The 24,632-nt window shown below is 37.3% G+C and overlaps 1 protein-coding gene across 2 annotated transcripts in view; it reads left to right on the top strand.

Annotated features, from left to right (window-relative positions):
- The first annotated feature begins 2,022 nt into the window (after nt 1-2,022).
- The window catches only part of rnf19a (ring finger protein 19A, RBR E3 ubiquitin protein ligase), a 62,786-nt gene continuing 40,176 nt past the window's right edge, over nt 2,023-24,632 (top strand). The window contains exon 1 of one of the 2 annotated variants that reach the window (XM_067424871.1): nt 2,023-2,260. In XM_067424871.1, the coding sequence (XP_067280972.1) occupies nt 2,230-2,260 (31 nt within the window). In that variant the 5' untranslated portion in view covers nt 2,023-2,229. The remainder of the gene's footprint in view (nt 2,261-24,632) is intronic. The other variant, XM_067424870.1, reaches the window with a different exon arrangement.

Here is a 24,632-nt window from a genome sequence, read left to right as displayed (position 1 = left end):
TTACAGCAGCTCCACTATCACCATGGCGACTTCACTCCAATAATCGCAACTAATCATAATGCCTTGAAATAGCAAAAGTACGAAATATTAATAATAAAATATATATGAAATAACTAAAAAATCTTGTTGGGGCGGGGGCTCATTGACGCCCCCCAACTGTTGGCGCCCTAGGCGACCGCCTAGTTTGCCTATGACTAGAAACGGCACTGTACACTACATTCATGTTACCTCTAGATCATGAGGTTTTTAGTTCATTTTATTAATTACCTTTGTCAACCAACACAGCAGCATAGACACGGAAACCTTTTAATAGAATCTGCCTGGTTTCTCTAAAATGAGTTGTGATTGATCCATGTAAATCATTTATCAATGATTTAGGTATTTTCTACATCTTCTTGTGTCCCCAATGGATTCAGCTGACAATACTGATTTTGTTAAAGAATGTGTGTCCATTCTGCAAGAAAACAAAAAGCAAAACACTGATTCGAGGATACTCTCTTAATAAGGTTCAATATAGAACTGTAGGGTTATAGATTTCAAAAAGATTCTACACAAGAAAAATGTCTTAAAAGATTGCATTATACAATCCTGTTTAATAGCTTATTTCAAAAAAATTCAAGTGAAAAAATTCTTATTATGAATATTATGAATATTCAATCAGAAATCATTATGTTTAACTGTTTAACTAAGTTGAGAAGTTGCAAGTATGTAACAAATCATTTACTTTAAATAATATCAAAAAATTATGTCAGAAAGATATCAGTTCTGCTATTGTTCGTTGTACAAGGACTAGTGTGTATGGAACCTTTTTTTTATTTTATTTTTTACATTTTTGGTTCCTGCTAGGTTGTAGTGTTTCGATCGGCTTCTTTAGCAGCTATAGAATGTATGCATATTGTGTAATCCCGTAGCAGCTGTTTTTCCACTCTCTTTAACATTATAATAAAAAAGGACTCCCCCACAGAACACATACATATGCACACGGGCTGTGATACTGAACACTAAAATGCAAATAGCCCTGTGATTGTTTTGTACAGTTCTATTGTTTGCCTGAGTAACTGGGCGTGTGCGATGAGACAGCACTCAAGGCACATCATTCCTTTATGTGATGTAAGACACTGCTATAGTTGTCTTCTCGTGTAGCCCTATTACAAATTGTTTTTAAATCTGGAAAATTCCTTTTGGAAAACATTACAGCAATACAATTTGCAGTTTATATCATATTTGTAAATAGGGGACATTGCACAAGCTTACTTTTTTCATAAAACACTAGAACCTGTCATCAATAACCCAACCAAATGGAATTTTTTGCATGGCTCTGATTAACTTCATGAGGAAAGTTTTGTGTTTAAACTCTATATAATTAGACCCTTTGCTCCATATGGAAATACGTTTTTTTTTAAAAGTGCTTTGCCATTTAACTGTGAGTTTTGACCACAATGATCCAAATTAGTTGGGTTTCCAGGCATGTAATATTATTGGACACATGAAACCATTTATTTGACAATATAAATAACTTTGTCTTATAAAAGACTGTCTGGTACAGTGGTGGTAATACCATGATATTTTAATAAATAGACTCTACACTTTTAAAGCTTTATATATTTAAATATATAGGAAAGTAAACAAATAGGATATATATATATATGTATATATATATATATATATATATATATATATATATATATATATAGAGAGAGAGAGAGAGAGAGAGAGAGAGAGAGAGAGAGAGAGAGAGAGAGAGAGAGAGAGAGAGAGAGAGAGAGAGAGAGAGAGAGATTGGTGAACATAGAGCTGGATAGAGTACAAGGAAGAGGAAATAGTCAATAACAGTATGTAGAGAGAGAGAGAGAGAGAGAGAGAGAGAGAGAGAGAGAGAGAGAGAGAGAGAGAGACTATATATATATATATATATATATATATATATATATATATATATATATATATATATATATATATATATGGGGGTTATGTAAACTTTATAAGAAGATTTGATTTACCTACTTTACAGTTATTGCTGCTTTGAGGAATACACGCTGGCTCTCGCGAGATTTGAGTTTGAACTGATATCTGAGAAGAGAGCGAGACGGATACCAGTGAGTCAGAGAGAGTGAGCGAACGGAGGACGGGACACAGGACGGCCCGACTTCAGCACGACAAAACAACTCTCTAAAGTAGCCGCCTTCTTACACCACAGTCGGAGTTTTTTGCCTTTATTTGTTACCTGGAATGAAATGCTTTTACGTGGATGACTTGAAAGGTAAGTCGCAGTTGTATTTCATGATATTAAAGGCTAGTTTTGACGGGTTGGCTAACGGTCGTGTGTTGGCTTTCACAGTTTTCTCGCTGGCGAATGTGAAAGCGAACATTTACACTTAAATTAACGATTAAAGACGATTCTAACATTTGTCCTTTTGCAACAAATAACCGCCTATTTAATGTTGTACGCCCGCTAGCTGGTGTGTAGGCAAGTAAAATCGCTTTAAAGGGCCTGTGGTGGGTCCGACATTAGATGGACCTAACCTACCGTAGGCATGTAACGTTAGCCTGCTATCGCATTGTCCATTTGTTTCTGTTTGTTCAAGTTAAATTCACACCTTTGTAACAGGAAGTATGATCAAATGAAATATTTACCTAGCTCTGTCTCTGCGGTTAAATGTCACTAAACCTTTGATCTGCATTATACATAGAGGTTATGTTTTTCTTCTCATTATTAATGGCTGAACGTTGGTAGTTCAATTTGCAACAGATTGCACGCCTAATTTTTATTGTACACCAAATTGTAACGTTAGCAAATTGCTCGGTGTTTTGAAACTGTTGCTGTTACGTATTGTACGTTGGATTAATTTCTGCAATGGTTAACTTGACTTACACGAACTAACAGTTAGCACACTTCTGTAGAAATCGCGTGTTTACCTTTAAATGAAGATTCAGATTTGTTGATAAATGGCAGTCTTACGTCATCCAGTGTGTGTTTTATGCTGATTTATTGTAAGGGTTGTTCCCCAAATTCCCCTACAGAGTTTATTATAGTAATAGCGAGAATGAGCTCATTCGTTTCTAGGATCATAGCTGTAGGATTCCCGCAACTAGTGTTAATATCAGAACTATGGAAACTGTTGGTCGAGAGGTGTTGACCTGTTTCTGGTGTACATGGTGATTCAGCAACCACTGGCATTTTTAGTCTGGGTTGCTGTTTAGAGGTGTCGGATAAAGAAATTTAGAGTTGTGGGTGAACATACTGGCGTGTAATAACCCCCCCCCCCCCCCCCCAAAAGATCTCAAGAATTTAGGTCTATTTACATCCTTTTGGATGTGGTGAAAGAGGATCGGCATTCAGTGTAAATCCTGCATCTATCAATGTGGTCTGGTTTTGATCTGAAACCCGCAGGGAGACATATCATATTGAACCCCAGAGAAACAGCAGCTGACCACAGACATTTATCAAAGTGGACCACATAGTGTTTTTGAAATTGATTAAAAAAAATATCTTGGCACAAAAAAGACATTGGTCCTCATCAATTCAATTATTTGATTTTTCTTAAATATTTAGATGTCTGCAAGGATTTAATTTTCTATTTATCTGTTTATATATGTATGCATTATGAATGATGCTTATATCTGAAGAGACTTACTTTATACAGGATTATATAAGTTCTTGCTTTTGCCGGGAATCGAACCCATGACATTGGCATTTCAAAAGCTTTCAAAAGCTCTGATTGCTCTATGTTTGAGCTACAGGGAAGGTATTCCTATGTACATGCAGCTCTCAACCACTACACTGACATCAACAAGATTTTCCTCTACGTCCTGGCTATCGTAGTTTGCACCAGGGACTGAGTGGGCCCTCTTCACGTGAAGAAAGGGAAGTGCAGTCTTCTTTTCACGGAATTTTGCATCACTTTACCTTTCCTCATATTCTTAATTTGATGGTAGCAAATGCAATATTATTGCATTTTGATAATGTGCAAGTTAAAATGTTACACATTTGGTCTCATTGGGTCGCGGGGGTTGCCCGCCACTGTTTTTTTTTTTTTTTTTTTTTAGATAGTAATACAATTAATTCAGTTAAAGAACAAACACTACAATTAAAAACTGAATGTGTCTGCTTAATAAAGCATGAGCCAAACAGGAGTCACAGCACAGACCAGCAGCAGGAGTCAGATTTGATAATAAGGAGCTGATGATTGTGGAAGATTTGGTTTTAAAGCGAAATGTAAAAGAGCTTATTTAAGTTCAAAACACTAAGGGAAGGTATATCGACGCAGTTTATCTATGCAATATTTTATTGAGCTGTTTCTTTTTAACAGTTTAACATTTCAGTTACTTTGTGTAAAGAATAATACAATATATAGTCTTGTGTTGTGATCTAACAGACACCCGGTAGGCACGATTTACAGCAATAAACGGCAGCAAGATAGTCATTTTATGCAAAACCATAGACCGTTATCAACAGATCAAGCATAATAGCAGAAACAATTAATCATCTTGGAGTTTCATCGTGTTGACTGCCGTAACTGAACGTGACAGTTTGAAAGCTAAATGGAGAGGGACTAGACCGCAGCGGAGGGAAGCATTGATGTGAACTTGAATTTAGTGAGGCCATCCTTAAAAATATTTTGGTTTGCAGTAACAGTAAAAAAAAAAAAAAAAAGGGTCGGTAGGTAAGTCTATTTTTTTTTTTTTTTTTTTCAAATTTTAATACAAAAAAAAAAGTAAATTTTTGGTGATGGTGATTACGTACCGTATTTTCCGGACTATAAGTCGCACTTTTTTTCATAGTTTGGCTGGTCCTGCGACTTATAGTCAGGTGCGACTTATATATCAAATTTAATTCATACTGACTGACAAGAATAAACATATAGCCGCGAGAATGCGCTCTATGCTGCTCCTGTAGCCTAATATTTACTTATAGACAACAACTAAGAAAGACTGAACACAAACAAAATGCCCCCATAAAGAAAATCTTATTCTGCAAAATACAAACAGCATGTAGTAAAACATGCAGCGGAGAACGATTCTCACAGCGTTCGTCTCGCGCGGCAGAGCCTCTCCCGGCAGAGAGTTCAAGCCTCTGTGGACTCGTTCCTTCAGCTCTGGCCATCTCGCTTACAGTCCGCAAGTAGATTTCTTTTTCTTCTTCATCACAATTAAAGTAACCTCTGCTTTTCACCAGTCCCTTACAAGTTTCTCACTCACTTCAAACTTTCTTTCTTCTGCTCGGGTTATGCAGTGAAGCGGGCACGAGCGAGTGCACGCGAGCAGGTGCTCGCATGCGCGCGCGGGTGCTCGCGTGCTCGCATGCGCGCGGCTCCAGCTCTGCCTTAATGCGACTTATAGTCCAGTGCGACTTATATATGTTTTTTTCCGCGTCATGACGCATTTTTGACTGATGCGACTTATACTCCGGAGCGACTTATAGTCCGGAAAATACGGTAGGTATGAATTTAAACAAATTGGCATATCGTGACATCACTGACTGGGTCTTCAAGCCGTGCCTTCGGGCGTGTAGGCTAATTGCAGGCTATATAGACCACAAACAAATTGAAATATTTGTCAAAAACATATTTATTGCATACATTTCAGGTGCATTCTTTAAGAAAAGAACCACCAGCTAGCTGTCATTGACTCAAAGCTGTCAACCCTCCCTTTTTTTCCGGGTTTCTCACATATTTTAGCTCTTTTCCCGCTGTCTTCCCGTTTTAGTATTTTCCTGTGATATGTTTCTTATTTTTACGCTTGATTATGTTGACTCAGATCACGCAACTATCTGTGTCTCTGAAGTGGCTTGCACTTCTTGCCAGACCAACGCATCTGGTGATATAGTCTAGTGCATTTGAATATTAAAAAGCAAAAAGTTGTTTTTATGAATTCAATTAATTAAGTAGCTATAACCAGCTATTAAATCAAGAGCAGTGAGTGAGTCCTTATCTTTTGTTTGACAGACAGCAATGTAGTACTGCCCAGACAGCAGTAAAGGCTACTGCCCCTTTAAGACCTAATACAGAGATATGCATCGTCTTTCTCAACTGTATAAAGTTCTCTTAAGGCATATACATACACTATGTCTGCTTGGATACTCATCAAGATCGACATGTTGACATACTTTTTGTGTGAGTTTATCCGTTCAAACGCAAGACTTGAAAGAACTCAATATTTGCGCGCTGTGAGACGTGCGCGCGCTGCGCACAGAGACAGATCTTCTCTCACTGCAGAGTTCTCATTCGCGTCTTCTGGCGAATATACTGAGTGATGATGGCGAAAATGACTGGTCATACGGCAGCACTCGCATGCATTGAACACAGTTTAGAAAGATAGACCGTTTTGCCCACGTTTTCTTTTATTATCGCTGTTGTAGTGCACGTGTATCCATCGACAGAACCATACATAAAACATTATTTTTCAAGTTACAACCAGAGCCGCCGCTCCCACCACGCGCTGGGGTCGAGCAGAACACACGCTACCCATAGCAACGCGTTATGACAACGACATTTCAGACTGACAGAGACAAGATAAACGGCTTTTCCGCCATTTGTTACTGTTTTGTACACGTTGTTATATTAATTATAATTCAAAATTTTTATTCACCACAATATAGCAATGATAAATGTTGAGAGGGGCACTTTTGATTCATTTTCAAAAAGGGCAGGGGCTCAAAGCCCTCCCCTCTGCAGTGCACTTGCCTGGTGTGTGTAACGTGTCCATGGTCCTGACTCCTGTCACACAATGCGGCGAAATCTCCGACAGGGCTTTAACAGTCTAACGTTACAGTGAATGAGAGTATGAGCCGAAACGAACGCACGTGCAGGCCATAGTGTGACATCCGTTAACCATAGTGTAAACATAGATGACGTCACGGGTTTTTCTATAAACGAAAGAACGTAGCCTTCGTTTGTATGGCCCAGGCAATTTATACATTTATAATACTTACTAAAATATAATTCAAATTATTTTATTACTGTTGTATTAGTTGTTTGAAAAGTAAAAAAAGAAATTGGTCGGTCTTAGCCAATTTACAACCGGCAAGTCGGTCGGACTAAAAGGGAAAAAAAAAAAAAAATTGAGTCGGCCCTAAATTGACAGGGTCGGTCGGGTTACGGCAAATAAGAATATTTTTAAGGATGGCCTGACTTAAATATTCAACTGTACGCCACATTAAACAATGGACTGGCTTCAGAACACTTATAATATAGTGCATGAATCATTGATGGTGCTTTATAATGTTTTTCAGCCTTTTACAGTATTGGATTTGGATCGGTCCTGTCTGACGATACACAATCTGGCAAATAACGGCAGATACTGAGCCGATACTGATGCTGAGTATCGGCTCAGTGCATCCCTATTAACAGCTCAGTTGTGAAGCTTTTTTTTTTTTTTTTTCTTCACAAATTCATGGTCGGTAAGTGTCCACTGGCACATTTTCAGTTAATTCCTATGGAAGCTCAACTTTGCTTTGCTCCTCTCTGTTATGAATGCCTTGAGTGGCAGTACACATTTGACTTTTGCATTACTGCAAGTTCAAGGGTGGTTTGCTTGAATGTAGGGCTGGGTAAAATGGCGAAATATATTGTCTGGACGATAGAAAATGTCTATCGTTTTATATAAGGCTCTATCGTTTACGCCACGATAAGGCATTTACGGCAGAATTTTACGTCAAGATGCACCTCACGCCACTGCATGCCCATGCACCAGGGATGGAAATTAACTTTTTTGTCCACCGGCCACAGTGGCTGGTGGATTTCAAAATCTACCAGCCACTCAATGTTTTAACCAGCCACTTTCTTGTTTATAACCGACAATGTGTAACTGCACGTGAAAATTAATACTACAAGCTCTACAATACTTAAGCTGTTTATTTAATCTCAAATCTCAATGAAATACTGAATTTTTTTTCTTTCACTCTAATACACACACAAACCATGAACTGATATACATTTCATTAAATGAGTAGGGCTCTGTGTGCTCTTTTTTTTTTTTTTTTTTTTTTAACCTGGATGTGGCATTTGGATGATTTGTGATCTTTTATGGCTTCCAGTTTTAGGTTTTTAGTACCAACAATGAAACTATTAGTTTTGGCATCTCCTGAAGCGTGTTGACGACACACCGAGCAGAACATTGTCAGTAGGGATGCACAGAAATAAAAATTCTTGGCTGAAACCGAAGCACTAAAAGAAATTTAGCCAATTATCCATTGCATTTATGGCTAATGCTATGACTGTGATTTATTATTTGAAACTTTAATATTAATTAATGCAATTGCAATGCCTTGATTTTTAGTAAAGTTACAATTACAAATTATGCAAATATTTATTTAGCACATTGCAACAACCCACAGTATAAAATTAAATTCAAACTAAAATGTTTAACTTGACCTCACACGTGTACATTAAATAATAATGTACAGGTCTACTGGCCTGCAGAAATGTACAGAAATTGAATAAAGTAATCAAATGTAAAATAACTGCATATTTAACTGTTTAAATGAAAGATTAATCCTTAATAAACTTACAAAAGCTATTCAATCAAGAGCAGTGCGTGATGTCCTTTTGTTTGACATTAAACAGAGTAAAGGCGACTTCCCCTTTAAGACCTAATAGAGGGATATGCGTCATCTTTCACGACTGTATAAAGTTCACTTAAGGCATATTCAGACTATGTCTGCTAGAATACTCATCAAGATGAACATGTTGGCATACTTTTTGTGTGAGTTTGTCTGTTTAAGCACAAGACTCGAAAGATAACTCAATATTTGCGCGCTGTGAGACGGGTGCGCGCTTCCGGATGACAGTGACGGATCTTCTCTCAGTGCGCGCGAGTTATTATGGTTATTATTCGCGTCTTCTGGCACTACATCCGGGTAATGACGGCGAAAACGACTGGTCATATTCGGACATACGGCCGCACTCGCATGCACTGAACACAGTTTATAAAGAGGGGAAACAGTATGCTATTTTTATTTACCCGCCACGGTGGCCGGTAGGTGAAGCGAGTTTACCCGCCACAACTCAAAATCACCCGCATTTGGCTGGTGGCGGGTGCTAATTTCCATCCCTGCCATGCACGCTGCAATACATAAACAAACATGGAGGAAGACAGTAGTAGACGCGGTTCAGACCAAGGTAATTCTCAACAAGATGACCAGCCAACCCAAACCGAGGAGCTTGTATTTAAAAGAGGGGCGACTTCTGTTGCATGGACGTGGTTTGGATATAAGAAGACCGACTTACACCAGACAACAGTTGTTTGTAAAGTTTGCCGGCTCCCAGTGCCAACAACGGATTCTAACACTACTAATTTATTTTATCACCTGCACAAGAACAACGAAAAAGAATACAGAGAGAGTCAACGAGCAAAAACTGCAAAAGCAGCGTCAAGTCCAGACTCAGACGCTGCAACAGGCTTTTTCACGTGGCACACCATATAGCCATAGTTCCCGCAGATGGAAGGAGATCACTTCTGCTGTTGCCAAGCATATCTGCAAAGATATGGTTCCAATCTACACGGTCGAGAAACGCGGGTTTTGTGAGTTGGTGCACTCACACTCGATCCGAGATACGAAATGCCCAGCCGAAAACACATTACTAAAGTTGTGTTACCTGATTTATATGATTCATGTCAGGCCAAAGTGGAGGCAGAGATTCACAAGGGGATGTTCTACGCTATGTTAAAAGCTATGTTACTTTTTTATATCCAATAGGAATAGACAGGCCATTATCAATATTTGTGGTTGCTTTCTATTGCCTGCTCTATAAGAATACTACTTGGAAACATCATTACACCTACATGATGCTGCAAGAGAAGTCTTGGTGGTTTTACTGTTTAAAGTTGGCTGCTGCTATGTGTTGAAATATTTTAATGGCAGGTGTTAACTTTACCAACAGCCTTGCTTGAAAAAACGGTTCTAAATAAAATTAAAATTTAGTCCATACTACCTTTATTTGTTTTGTATATCATTTCAAACTGCATTTCCACATTGCAATTTTGTATAGACTATTCATAAACTGAATAAACAGAAAAATTGCTATATCGTTATGTATATCGTTATCGGGATATCAAATGAGCTTTATTGGGATATGAAATTTTGGCTATATCGCCCAGCCCTACTTGAATGGTCCATTAGCCTATTATGCTCTGGGACCATTTCTGCCTGAATTTGGCCTACCCAAATTGAAAAGCTTCCCACACCCATATGTAACTCAGGCCCTGTGTGCTCTGGCACCCTGCAGACAGTTTAGGTTTTCATCTAGATTGCAGCAAACAGTGGATTTTTTGTGTGTCTGTATCATGTTGTTTGCAAGATTTATTCAAATGGGTCTGAAATAAGATCTTTGAGTGTGTGTTTATGATATGTCAGTTTGTCAAGTGAAACGGTAAATGCTCACGAAGTGACTCTCGGAGCAGTATTTATAAATTGAATGCGTTCGTGTCCTCATATAGTGACACGGCAGAGGCTAAAAAGACAACAAGTGTTATGTGTGCCGGAAATGAAACCACTTGTCTGCACCATCCATTCACCGAGACCCAGACCATGGAGTAGGGATGAAACGGTATGGAAATTTCACATCACGGTTATAGTGACCCAAATTATCACGGTTATCAATATTATCACGGATTTGTTCAAATGAGAAAGTGTTCAAAAAGAACCAATGCACACACTGATAACATTTCAACAAGTTTTATATTTGAAAGTCAACAAACAACAAATAAATCAAGCAGCTTTATGCCCTTTTTTAAAATCAAGATTGTATTCTGTGGGATTTCCTAAATTATATTGGCTGTCGTTAATAGCACCACATAATGCATAAATAATAATTTGGTGTAAATATAATCTCTAATATAATCTCTATAAATATGTTCAAGCAATATTCTCATCAGTGTCCTATCAGCTATGACGCATTCAAAGGGTTACTTCAGCAATTAGCAAATGGCTTTGTACCAGTAGAAACCCTGGAGTATATTTAAATGATCGTGCTCCATCTGAACGCATCTGATTATTAGACATTGCATTCATAAACTCAATAGAAACGTGTGATAGGTTATAATGCGCAACGCGATTATAACAGATGGCTTTTGAGAAATTTACCTATAATAAGTAGGTGACTATAGCAACAGCGATGTGAGTGACTGTGTTACATGCCACAGCTGAAATACACCATACAAACGGCGGGTGTTTATGTCAAGCCCTGCAGATGTAGGTTTGGTATTGAGGAAGACTAGAAGGCTAGAAAATCTTCCGGTGCTGTCACTGCCGTCTGGCATTACTTCTCGTTCAGAAAACAGCTTTGCGTGACATGCTTGCGCGCCTGCACCAGACTGGACGGGATTTACCGCAGTTTTCAAAATCGTGATAATCACTGACGGTTTTAATGATGAATTAAATTTTTAACGATATTACTAACCGTCAGTAAATTTTATAGTGAAACCGGTAATCGTTTCATCCCTACCATGGAGGATTAATATTTAAATAGTATTTTGCAGTTTAATATTTACAGACACTAGTATATATTTGGCTACAGTCTGGAGTCCTACGCTTAGAAAGCAGCTGCCTATTATAGTCGGTACCGAATATACTCTGTACGACAGAAATGCTGGTATAGTCACATTTTTAAAATGTCAGTACTGACTTGGTACTACTTGTGACATACCTACCAGCAAGTATTTGAATAAAAAAGGAAATGAAAGTGAATCTGCCATATAGAGCTTTTGTGGCTGCAGTGTGTCATGTGAAGGGCATGACATGTTCTCATGGAAATATTACTTTAATAAAATAATACCCATGGCAGCAATGTCCAGATTAAAATATTTAGCAAATATAAAGCTTTTAGTCATGTAAATCTTTACATCAATGCAAAACCAGCATATAGAAATCAAGAGAATAGTTTCTCATCATGTAAAGCCATTATGATTAATATAAAAAAAATAGGGTGTGACCAACTAAGAAATTTAGTCGCACCAGAGAGACCTGTGGGACGAATGAGTCTGTTGTCACGGCCCTCTTATGCTAATGTGTGTCATTTAATGCAAAGCAGTCTTTTATGTAGGATCAGGATTCATGTTTCCTCAAAACTTAATCTAGATGATCTCACTCTGTCACAGGTTATTAGACCAGTTTTGGCTAGTTGGATAACCACAAATGAGCAGAGGATCTGGTTGAGAAGGTTATGATGAAATTCTTTGGGAGAAAACCAGTCTGAGGTTGACATCAGTGTGTATTTATCTTGTTTACAAATTCCCCATGGTCTTGTTCTTGACCTTAATCAAAGTCTTGGGCTTGTTTCTCTCTGCCTAGTGGGAGAACAATGGGCGCTTTATGCCTGAGCTGGAAGTGCCATCCAGTCAGGTGGCTTACTAAACACACACCAAACTGAACTAATAAGAGTTTGTGTATGTTGAAGGCCAGACATGCCTCAAAATGGCAAGGGATGTTGTTGTACCTCAATAGCCAATGTGTGTTAACAAAATTTAATGTCATGGAAAACTTTTTCCTACAAGAATTAATGTACCAAGTAATTGCTGTAGAGACTAATGACTAGTTGGCGTTTATGCATGCACTCATCATAAGCCCCCACAATGCAATAGTTTCAAAAACCTCATTGGCAGTGGTCCGTGCTGCAGCCACTTATCTAATGACTAGTTACTTTTTAATTTCTCTTGTGACTTGCATTCTAGCTAAGAAATTAAATGTACCAGCATTTCAAAAAATTGCATTGATTAATGGGTTGTTCACATTAAGGATGATAACTTTAAATATAACTATAAAGTTTTAGGGCTGGACAATAAAAAAAAAAAAAAAAATCTTCCTGATTAATTCAAATTTAATGTGTTACCACAGCTTTTATTTTTATTTGAGAAATAACGTTTTTTAACAAAAAGTTTAGTAAATGTTATATTTAGACATGCTGTATTGTCAACAATGATAACAGTTTAAGAGAAAAAAATGATATGAACACGTGATGGCGCACCTGTTTAACTGCACTCGTGTGTTGCTCTATAACTGAGAACACATCACGTCTTCACACAGAATGCGATACTTTGTTGAAATCGTGGTGGCCAGTGGAATTGAGAAAAAAAACAAAGATTTTAGGCGCAAGTTGAACTTTCTTCTAACTTCAGCGCTGCGTTTTTAGAATGCCGTTTCATAAGTGAGATGCTGCTAAATGCGTGAGACACAAGTGCAACATAAACATGTCCACCAAACAAAAACAATAGAGCATGATTTTTCATTTACACTATGATAATCACTTCAAGTGTGGTGTGCTTTGAGTTTGCGTGGAACTTTTTAACCAGATGGTTAATGAAGATAATGTTACCTGAATCGTATTGTAGTTTTTTTTGTGTTTTTTTTGTTTGTTAAGTTGGTTAAAAAAAAATATATATATATATATATATATGTTGCAAGTCTATAGTTCTGAGTGAATTTTTTTGCCATATCGCCCATCCCTATAAAGTTTTAATAATCATTTTAATTCTTTGAAATTAGTAGTAGTGCACACTACAACTATAACGATAATGACACTGGGGAAAAGGCGTCAAGTTTTAATATAACTAGTTTGATTTCTGTAGTTTGACATGCGAATCATGAATCGATACGCTGATTCATAACTGTTCTAAACTTTTTGAATTCGGCCCATCACTATAGAAGTCGTTATTTTGTTTTTTTGTGCACAAAAACTATTCTCGTCGCTTCATAAAATTATTGTAGAGCCACTATAGTGAGATGTAACAATGTCTTTAGTGCCTTTTATGGGTCTTGAAAGAAGAAATGACAGTGGTGTCAATGAAGGCCTGTCTGAGCCATCGGATTTCAACTAAAATATCTTTGTGTTCCGATAAACACATGAACATGAACGGAGGTCTTACAGGTGTCGAACGACATTAAGGTAAGTAATTAATGAGATAATGAGAATTTTTGGGTGAACTAACCCTTTAAGCTTCCATATGTATGAACTGAAAATGCACCAGTTAGGGCTGTGATGGTGGCAGTTTTTTACCACTGCGGTGGTCTAGGGCTGTGTCGGCAGTGATTGGCAAAACAATTTTTTTTGGTATGTGAATGCTTTTACGTGAATATTGTGACACGAGTGAAGCACAACACTTTATTTACAAAATAAATAATACGTTCGCAATGAAATGTTACCTCGCAGCCATGGAAACATAACATTCATTCCGAACGAGATACTTCATTTATGTCTCTCAAAATTTGGGAAAATAGAGATTTCATGTCCAGTAGAATAAAATGGAATAAGCCTATTGTTAAATTTGTGGAAAATCGGGTGACCAGATCGTAAAACGCAAAGCTTAAATTTGGCTCAACTTACAATGTCTACCTCTCTCGTTCGGCATGAATATGGCTGTGAGTAGGGATGAAACGGTATGGAAATTTAACTTCACGGTTATAGTGACCCAAATTATCACGGTTTTGTTCAAATGAGAAAGTGTTCAAAAAGAACCAATGCACATTTCAACAAGTTTTATATTTGAAAATGAACAAATAAAAAATAAATCAAGCAGCTCTATGCCCTTTTTTAAAAACAAGATTCTATTCTGTGGGATTTCCTTCCTTATCTTGGCAGTCGTCAATAGCACCACATAATGCATAAATAATAATTTGGTGTAAATATAATGTCTAATATTATCTTTATAAATATTTTAAAGCAATATTCTCTTCAGTGTCCTATCAGCTATGACGCATTCAAATCTAGCATATTTTGTGTATGAGCCCAAACAGTATCCCAGTAAAATAAATTATATCCATATTTTCATATGACAGTTTATTTTATTAAATATCAAAAATCCAAAATGTGTGCATTATAGCCGACAACTAGATGAACACTTTACAGTCAGTTTTATACAACCGCGTATACCAATGTTGTATGTAACTTTAGAGATGGTCCCTAAATTTGCAAATCTCGAATGTCAAGCCAACCTAATGCCAGTCATATCAGATGCGCTATGATTCTCCGGTGTTTTGTTTTGAACTATTTTCGCTGCTGAAATAGAACAAAAACCTTTAACCACTGTATGCTGAATGAATCTCCCAGTTGTCATGTTCACCGGCACAGCCCTAGACCACCACGGTGGTAAAAAAACTGCCACCGTCACAGCCCTAGCACCAGTGTGTACACCCCGTAAATGACAGCTTGTGTGTAAATGCGCGCTCTGTGAGATGATTTAAGTGCATGATAAACCATAGTTGTGTCATAGTTCTGTTAAACGCTTTCTGTTACTAGGTATTGTGATGCCTTACACAAAAAAATTAAAACATTTGAAGAGTCAGGACAGACATTTGCCATTATAGTTAGGCTAGAGCTACTAAAATAGATTTTCTATTCTCTTCAATGCATGAACTGCCGATTATAGGGAAATTATAATAAAAATATGAACTTATTGGTATCGGAATCGGCCATAAGAAGGACTTAATTATCAGTTATTGGTTAATATTTCATATTGTGCATTCCTAGTCAAAATAGCGCTGTAATAGCGTTTTACTTTGTTAGTTAAGTTTGCATTATATGAATATGCATTTCTGTGCTCGGCTTGCATTTCTGTAAGGGATGCTTCCTTTGGTGACTGCATCTTTTGAAACACTGTTCAGGAAATCCAGGGAAACACGTGTTTGTTAAAGGAAGTGTGTACATGGTGTCTATGTAACACCATTTCTATGAATTTTAAACTGGCATGGCTCTAGTATATGTACTGTAAACAGAATCTGCCATTTTGAAATGGACGATGAACTTGAATCACCTGTTGTTCTTAGAAGAATTAAACACAACTGATATTATTGATTTTATGTATATAGAACTTTACCACGTACGGCATTTACGTCATTTTGAGTGAAAGCTGTCATTTCCTAAAAGCTACAGATAGCTCTGACCTGGACACTTTCGCTTTCACAAGAGCTCTTTATATCCGGAGATGAGGGGACCCTGACAGCAAGCGACGCGCTGGTATGAAAGCCACATGAATGCAGATCTTTCGTGGCAGAGGCATGGCTGCTTTTTTCATTGGTTTCAATTTCTTTGTAATACAATCGCCAGTGAATTTAAATGTTAAACTTCTGCATTCATGCTCACACGCGCAGTTGATATTTTTTTTAGCTTCACTTTCCCCAGCAGACATTGTACAGCAGCTGCATATAGAAAGTCTCTGTTTAGCTTTCATCAATTAAAAATAGGGCTGGGCGATATGGCCAAAATTTCATATCCCGATATAGCTCATTTGATATCCCGATAACGATATACATAACGATATAGCAACCTTTCTATTAATTCAGTTTATGAATAGTCTATACAAAATTGCAATGTGGAAATGCAGTTTGAAATGATATACAAAACAAATAAAGGTAGTATGGACTACATTTTTATTTTATTTAGAACCTTTTTTTAAAGCAAGACTGTTAGTAAAGTTAACACCTGCCTAGGGATGTTTACCGATGAACGTTTGACCGATGGCTGACCGTATCAACGTTAACCGATCAAAGTTGTCGGTTAAAATAAATAAAAAAGTGATCTCTAAATTAGGCTATTATAGACAGTGGACTAAACGCTACTACAGTTGGCCGTCTCATTCCAAAATGTTTTTGTGTGATTGAACATATCCCTCGCACTCAATTTTTCATAACTCGCCTGTTTGTACTTAATAAACCAATAAAAACATTTGGCGCGAGGTCACAGCGTTTGGGTTTGCGCGCTCACAAGGTTTGCAAAAAGTAAACACTCGAGGTTAGAGCCAGAGCAGACGACAGTATGAAGCGTGCATTTCGCTTAAGATGGGCTTACATTTGGAAATATATTACATCTTCATTTCAGTGGAAACACATAAGGTGTTGATCGTCTTTCTTTATTATTGTTAGCACTACCTCAAACTAAAGCGGCGTCTCTTCGGAGCTGTCATTTTCTTAAATGAGCCGCGGCAATGATTCAAATGAGCTTGGACAAACGCCTTTATTTTCAACGCGATCACCTTGTACTCAAACCATTTCGAAACTAAGGAGCCATTTGTCCTCTGATTACAAACAAGCTCCTCTGCGGCGCGTTTGCGGGACTCGTGTTTCGCGCTGTGGGGGATTTTAAAAAAGTGACGTGAGTGGAAGGGAGGCTGCAGCGCGTGTGTGTGTGTGAGTGAGAGAGCGAGAGAGAGACAGAGGGAGCGCGTTTATGTATTGCATGGGCATGCCGTGGCGTGAGGTGCATCTTGACGTAAAATTCTGCCATAAACGCCTTATCGTGGCGTAAGCGATAGAGCCTTATATAAAACGATAGACATTTTCTATCGTCCAGACGATATATTTCGTCATATCGCCCAGCCCTAATTAAAAATAAATCTTACAGCTAAATGACCGAGGGAGGCCAGCTGAACTGGCAGTGTCTGGATCAAGTGATGACGTCTTAATCTCTGTCCTTCATTCAGGATCTGAGAGGGAAGCTTCTTTTAGATTAGCCACTCAACCTACAGCAGTATTACTATCATTCAACAGCTCGGGTTTATTAATCTTGATGTGTAGGTATGGGCGATATGGCTTAAAATCCATACATATATATATATACTGTAAAAAATTTGTGGTGGTTTTTGTTGGTTTAACTTAAAAAAGTAAGTAGGTTGCCTTAAAATTGAGTTTATTGAAATTAAAAATGTGAGTTGATACAATGAAGGAAATTAGTTTAATAAATAGAAACTCCAAATATTTTTGTATCTGAACCACATAAAAAATGTGATAAATCATGAAAATAGCACTATTTGGCATGTTTCACTGCGTCATAAGAAATAACACACACATAATTACCCAATATGCTTACAAAATCTTTTAATAATATTTTAATAAAGGCTGTCGAATCTCAAAAAATGTTCATTGTATTAACTCAAAATTTTAATTTCAATGAACTCAAAATTTTAAGGCAGCCAGGTAACTTTTTCTAAATATTTTTTACAGTATATATATATATATATATATATATATATATATATATATATATATATATATATATATATAATAAATTATAATAGAACTTTCTGCTGAAAAATTCAGCTTGAATGTCTTTGGTTCTTAAATTCCACCCAAGATGCAGAGAACAGGAAAAACTGGTGTCTTTTTAGTTAAGGAACAGACACTGTACTGACAATACTTTCAGTATGAGGCAAACATTTTGTGTAATGCACAGATACTTTAAATAAAAACATATTTCAAACTAAGTTTCTTACCTCCAGCCTAATGTAACGTATTTGGTTTGAAACATTTTGTTCTCTTAATGAAATGAAAACTGTGTCTTGTTAATAAAGGAATGGATAGGCTACTGTGAATCAGGTAATAGGGATGTCACGATTCCAAAATTCAAGTAGTCGGTACCAATACCATACACATTTTACGGTACTCCATAACAATTTCGGTACCACAAAATGTTTTTTTATTTAACTATAAAAAATAAAAAAAAATCAATACAATTCAATGTGTTTATTATTTAAGATGATAATCATCATTATAAGTAAACAATACATAAACGTTCAAAGGCTGTATGTTATTAAAAAGTAAACATTGTTTTTAAAAAAAGTGCAAAATAATAAACCACCTAGGCATAATTATTTTTAGTAGTGGAGACAAATCATTATTAATGTTACATGGATATTAAGTTAAATATACTGTACATCAGTAGCCTATTCTGAAAAGGTTCTCACGTTCAACCAAACTCTTATGACAGGTTACCGTGAAGACCTCAAGTGTGTTCATGATATCACAGTTTTAAAATGAAACGGTAAATTCTCGTGGATTGACAGTTCATGTGTTTGTGTCCTCATATAAAGACACAAGGCAGAGAGTACAAAGACAGTGAGTGTGCGTGCATACGTGTGCGTGCGTGTGTGTGTGTGTAGTTTTTGCAGTCAGAGCCCTATTTAGAAGTTATGTTCCTTAGAGTAACAGCCTTAAACTCAAACAGATATATTAGAAAACACCCTAATGTATCCACCTTTCTTGTAATGTAAGAGTGGTTGGCTGTGGCTATTTGTAACTTGAGTGTGCAATGCTTCCGTTGTAATCCGCTTTCAATTTAAGTAGTTTTATGGTTTACTGCATTTTGTAACTTTTAGTTATTTACTTATAGTGGCTAATGCTATAATAGCATATTTAGCACTTTGAGTTTTTCTTTAAAATGTAAAGTGCTTTATAAATAAAATGTATTATTATTATTATTACAGAAAGTAGCTTGCTTCTGTGTTTGTGAAATAAGGTAGATATAACTGAGTTGAAAATGTAGTAATGTACAACAGTATTCTTTTTTTTCTTCTTCTTCTTTTTTATGTATTAGTTTTACTTGACAAATGAACCATCCAATGAATAAATCATACCTCCAAATACCATTTTGAGTGTGAGCTTTTTAGGAGGGCTTTCAGTTTGTCTTAAGCAGCTTGTGCAATAACATGTGACATCATTAAACTTTGAAGTTTATCACAATAAATAAGTAGCTTATTACTGGAAAAACTTTTCAGTAAAACTTTTTCAAAACGGCTAAGTTACTTGCATCACTGCTCCTCATCACTGCTAGAAAAAGCATTGATGTTTGACTGTTCATTCTGTTCCATATGTAAACGCACAGGATACTGAGCTATTTTGGTTTTGTTATGTCTCTTGGCACAAGCACCGCCTGCTAGCCAAAGGTCATTTTGCTTGGTAAATATTGTATAAGGGCCATTGAACACTTCTAGTTGTAGCTCCACCTGTCCTTAAGTATCATGTACTTTCTATGGATAGTTTGGAATGGAGACGGATTATACCAAACCTGAATAAGCCTTTTATTTTAGCCGCTCAGCTGACAGCAGTTTAGTAAGCTCAGTGCTTTTGGATTTGGTGTGTCATGCTTAATATCTGATCAAAGCTCTGTGTCCAGTTTAAGTATCAGTGTGATCATACTAGGTGAAAAGTGGTGAGCGATCAAGAAGTAACATGGCGGGCATTAGGACTAGGCCGAATGTACATTGTCACGGTGAGGAAGTCTGTCCTCAGGGAAGAATGCTCGAGGAAATTACTTTAATAAGCTTATTACAGAAATCCAACTGCATTCTATATGCATGCCTGCTTCGCCTGAGCTGCGCACAGGATGCTTGCCAGCTTCTGAGGTGTCCGTGTGTCCGTGTGTGTGTGTGTGTGTCCGTGTGTGTGTGTCCTGAAGCAGCTGGGACAGTGGCAAGCATTCTCCTGCTGGCATAATCAGCAATTGTGCTGATGAAGAAAAGCCTATTTGGTCTCTTAGTGAACACACAAACAAAGCAGATGAACTTAGCCTCACAAAATGCTTGGCTGCTGACATCATTTCCTCCCCGGCCCTCAGCTGACTGGAAAAGGGAGCGGAAGGCAGAAAAATGGGAAGGGGGTGGTTGAAGGGTAGAATTTTTTTATACTGTGCTGGTGTCTCCACCCTGGCTGTTGCTTTGCTCTTTCTCAGTTACTTTGGGTAGAGGGTTATGCTTAGCAGCTTAACTGGTTTACATGTTTCCAAGGAGTCAGACGTTACTATAGTGGCCCTATAAATCTTAAAATGTCTCACTTATGTGAGCTGCTCTTTATGATGCTGGCAAATGGCTTCCATATGTGAGAAATGGAGTTGCAAATTTGAATGGTACATTCAGCAGGAAGTGGTTTTATGGATTACTCCCTTTATTCGGACCTGTTTTTTTTTTCATGCTTTGTTAGATTGGGCCTTTTGCCCCGAATGGCACCCTTAACACTCACTGCTTGTGGAATAGGGCTGCAGCTATCGATTCTTTTTCAGGGTTTTTCCTTGGTCAAAAATGGTCTTCGGTGGTGGCTCACCAGACATTGTCATCCACACACACGCCAGGGATGGAAATTAACTTTTTTGTCCACTGGCCACTCACTCTGGCTGGTGGATTTCAAAATCTACCAGCCACTCAATGTTTTTACCAGACACTTTCTTGTTTTTAACCGACAATGTGTAACTGCATGTGAAAAATTTATACTACAAGCTCTACAATACTTAAACAGTTTATTTAATCTCAAGTCTCAATGAAATACTGACATTTTTTCTTTCTCTTTTATACACACACAAACCATGAACTGATATACATTTCATTAAATGAGTAGGGCTCTGTGTGCTCTCTCTTTTTTTTTATTCTTTTTTTTTTTTTTTATACCTGAATGTGGCATTTGGATGATTTGTGGTCTTTTATGGCTTCCAGTTTTAGGTTTTTAGTCCCAGCAATGAAACTATTAGTTTTGGCATCTTCTGAAGCGTGTTGACGAAATACCAAGCAGAACATTGTCAGTAGGGATGCACCGAAAGAAATTCTTGGCCAAAACCGAAAGAGGATGCCAAGAACCAAAAACCGAAACGCCAAAAGAAATTATACCAATTATTAGTACTATTACATTTATGGCTAATGCTATGAGTCTATGACTGTGTAACTTTACTAAAAATCAAGGCAATTGCAATTGTATAAATTAATGTTAAAGTTTCAAATAATAAATCAATTACAAATTATGCGTATATTTATTTAGCACATTGCAACAATCCACAGTATAAAATAAAATTCAAACTAAAATGTTTAACTTGACCTCACTCATGTGTACATTAAATAATAATAGGTCTACTGGCCTGCAGAAAGGTACAGAAATTGAATAAAGTAATCAAATGTTAAATAATTGCATATTTAACTGTTTAAATTAAAGATGAATCCTTATTAAACTTACCAAAGCTATTCAATCAAGAGCAGTGAGTGATGTCCTTTTGTTTGACATTAAACAGACAGCAGTAAAGGCCCCTTCAAGACCTAGTGCAGGGATATGCTCGTCTTTCTCGACTGTATAAAGTTCACTTAAGGCATATACAGACTATGTCTGCTAGGATACTCATCAAGATGGACATGTTGACATACTTTTTGTGGGAGTTTGTCCGTTTAAACGCAAGACTTGAATGAGAACTCAATATTTGCGCACTGTGAGACGTGCACGCGCTTTCGGATGATGCATTTGATGCAAGATCCGGTGACGGATCTTCTCTCAGCGCGTGCAAATTCTTATTCGCGTCTTCTCGCACTACATCTGGGTAATGACGGCGAAAATGGCTGGTCATATTCGGACATATGGCCACACTCGCATGCATTGAACAAAGTTTAAACAGTATGCTATTTTTATTTACCCGCCACGGTGGCCGTTAGGTAAAGCGAGTTTAACTGGCACAACTCAAAATCACCCGCATTTGGCTGGTGGTGGGTGCTAATTTCCATCCCTGACGCACGCATATGCACGCACACCAACAGTAAAAGTACCTACCCGCGTGATCTGTGAGCCCAAATGTAAAATAAATGCATATAAATATTTAAAAATATGTTTTGCTCATCTAATTTTGATATCTCACTATGCATGATGTCTTGATGTTTGTTTCTTTTGTTCCTCGTTTTTACACAGTTTGCATGGTTTACTGATTAATTATTTTGGAAACAATCATTAAAAAGTAGCATTAAAAATGTAATAACAAATAGTCTAATTCTCTACCATATACAATTTAATAAAATTATTGGCTATCAACAACTTAAGTTGTTCTGATTTCACCACTAAACTAATTTTTTTTTTTTTTTTTTGGGGGGGGGGTAATTTACTACACATTATCAATGTAAATACTCAATAAATGCATGTAAATACTGTGGATTATTAAGACTAATTCTTACTAACCATTCTTGTTTAATGGGGTAAGCACACTTGCATTCTCATTTCAGAGGTGAGTAAATAATTACACTTATTGAGCACAATAACAAAATCATGCATGTTCATTATCTTGACATATCGTATTACTGTATACCAGCACATCTAAACTAGGGATGCTCATTTTTGGTTATTTTTACAACCGATAACCGCTGTTCATTATCCGTTTTTTAACTGTTAATAGGGATGGGCAACAGTGGTTGAGTACTCGAATTTGACAGCGACAACGACTACTTGATCATGAAAATGATCACCCTGACTTTAAAAATATATTTGTCTATTTTTCTGATTGGTTATTGCAGCATTTTGGGTGGTACCTGAGGTCTGATCAAGCAGCAGCCTCCCGCGATCTCTCTTAAAGCCAATACGGAAGTAATGTAAACTGCAATTCCTCAACTGGCCTCCAGAAGGGAGCAAAATCTTATTGAGCCCCATGTTAAAATTCCCAACTTTACAGCCTGGTACAAATTGTGGTTTTGGCATATACGGCTAATTTTGACCTTCATGAGAACTGTGAGGGGGGTGATTTTTATTTGTATTTTTTTTGTATAACTCATTCGTTTACATTATATAAAGTCTTAAAGTTCTGCATAATTAAGGGCATTGTTACTTTGAGTGACAGGTGGATTGCCGTTTAGCTGCCGGCTATAGTTATTGCGTCACCTATTTGCCCATTTTCTGTTATCCGGAGTGACACGCGATGACTCAACGACACGGAGTGACACGCACGATGGCAACGTCCAGCTTATCAGAATCCTATGGGTGACGTCACGGACACTACATCCAAATAAAGTCAAATTGAAGCCCGCACTGCGGTAAGAGCAAAGCATTTCTGCAAAATATAACTGGAAACCGAGGGTAACGCAGATATGACTCAATTGACAGACGACTCCCTCACGTGTCCTGGTTCCTTGGTTAATTTTTATTTTTTTATTTTTATTTTTTCATTATTTACAAATAGTTGGAAACATTTGTGATATTAAATACTCATTTGATCAAAATATATAACACTGGCCTAGTGGGTTTTGGATAAATGTTCAGTTCTTTTTGTTAAAAGGAAAATGTATTAAACCTGCACTCTCAAATTCTGAGAACAAAACAACCCAATGTTGGGTCAAATATGGACTAACCCAGCAATTGGGTTGTATTAAGCAAATATTTAACCCGACCGCAGGATTAAAACAACCCAATTGCTGGGTTAAAACAACCCAATTGCTGGGTTAAAACAACCCAATTGCTGGGTTAGTCCATATTTGACCCAACATTGGGTTAAAACAACCCAGCATTTTTTAGAGTGTGTTAGAGCTATTATTTTTTTGCGCAACTTATTTCTAGCCTAAAAATCTAGACGCACCCTAGCGGCAGCAAATGTAATTTGCACCCAGGGTAGTCTAGCAACCGTTGGCTTAAGAGTTTGAAAAACCAAACTCTGGTCAGGCCAATCACATCGTGTATAGAGTCGGTGGGCTGGCTTAATATAATGACTGCAGAGTGGCGGAGGTTTGCTGTGCTACATGAATACAAAGAAGCTGGCGAACGGCGGTCTTTCGAATCAGCTTTGGATGCAACTTGGGAAGACTTGTAGTTAAGCTTTTCTTTGAGAAAAGAACAAAGAATGGCACTGAAGTCATTCTGTAATAAAGGAAGATGTGTTCTGAGTTTTGCTGACCTGATATGGCAAAAGTTTAATCTATCAACAAGCTCTGTTTCACCTTCTTCGTTGCTCTAGTTGGTTATAGTGCTATCCTATTGTGTTCAGAGGGAATTAAAAAAACACAACTGCTTATCCCACCTCTTGGATTGAGCCCTGCCAACCCAACCCCAACTTCATCATGATGTGTGTCTGGCTTGTCAGGCTAACTTATTTCAATATCTTAATAATGCTGTATACCATGATAAAAGCTTCAGCAATTATCACAGCGTG

Source organism: Pseudorasbora parva, chromosome 19, assembly GCF_024679245.1.
Source record: "Pseudorasbora parva isolate DD20220531a chromosome 19, ASM2467924v1, whole genome shotgun sequence".
NCBI classification, from domain to species: domain Eukaryota; kingdom Metazoa; phylum Chordata; class Actinopteri; order Cypriniformes; family Gobionidae; genus Pseudorasbora; species Pseudorasbora parva.
The sequence above is the reverse complement of the archived record's forward strand: the minus strand, read 5'-3'. Positions and strand labels throughout refer to the sequence as shown.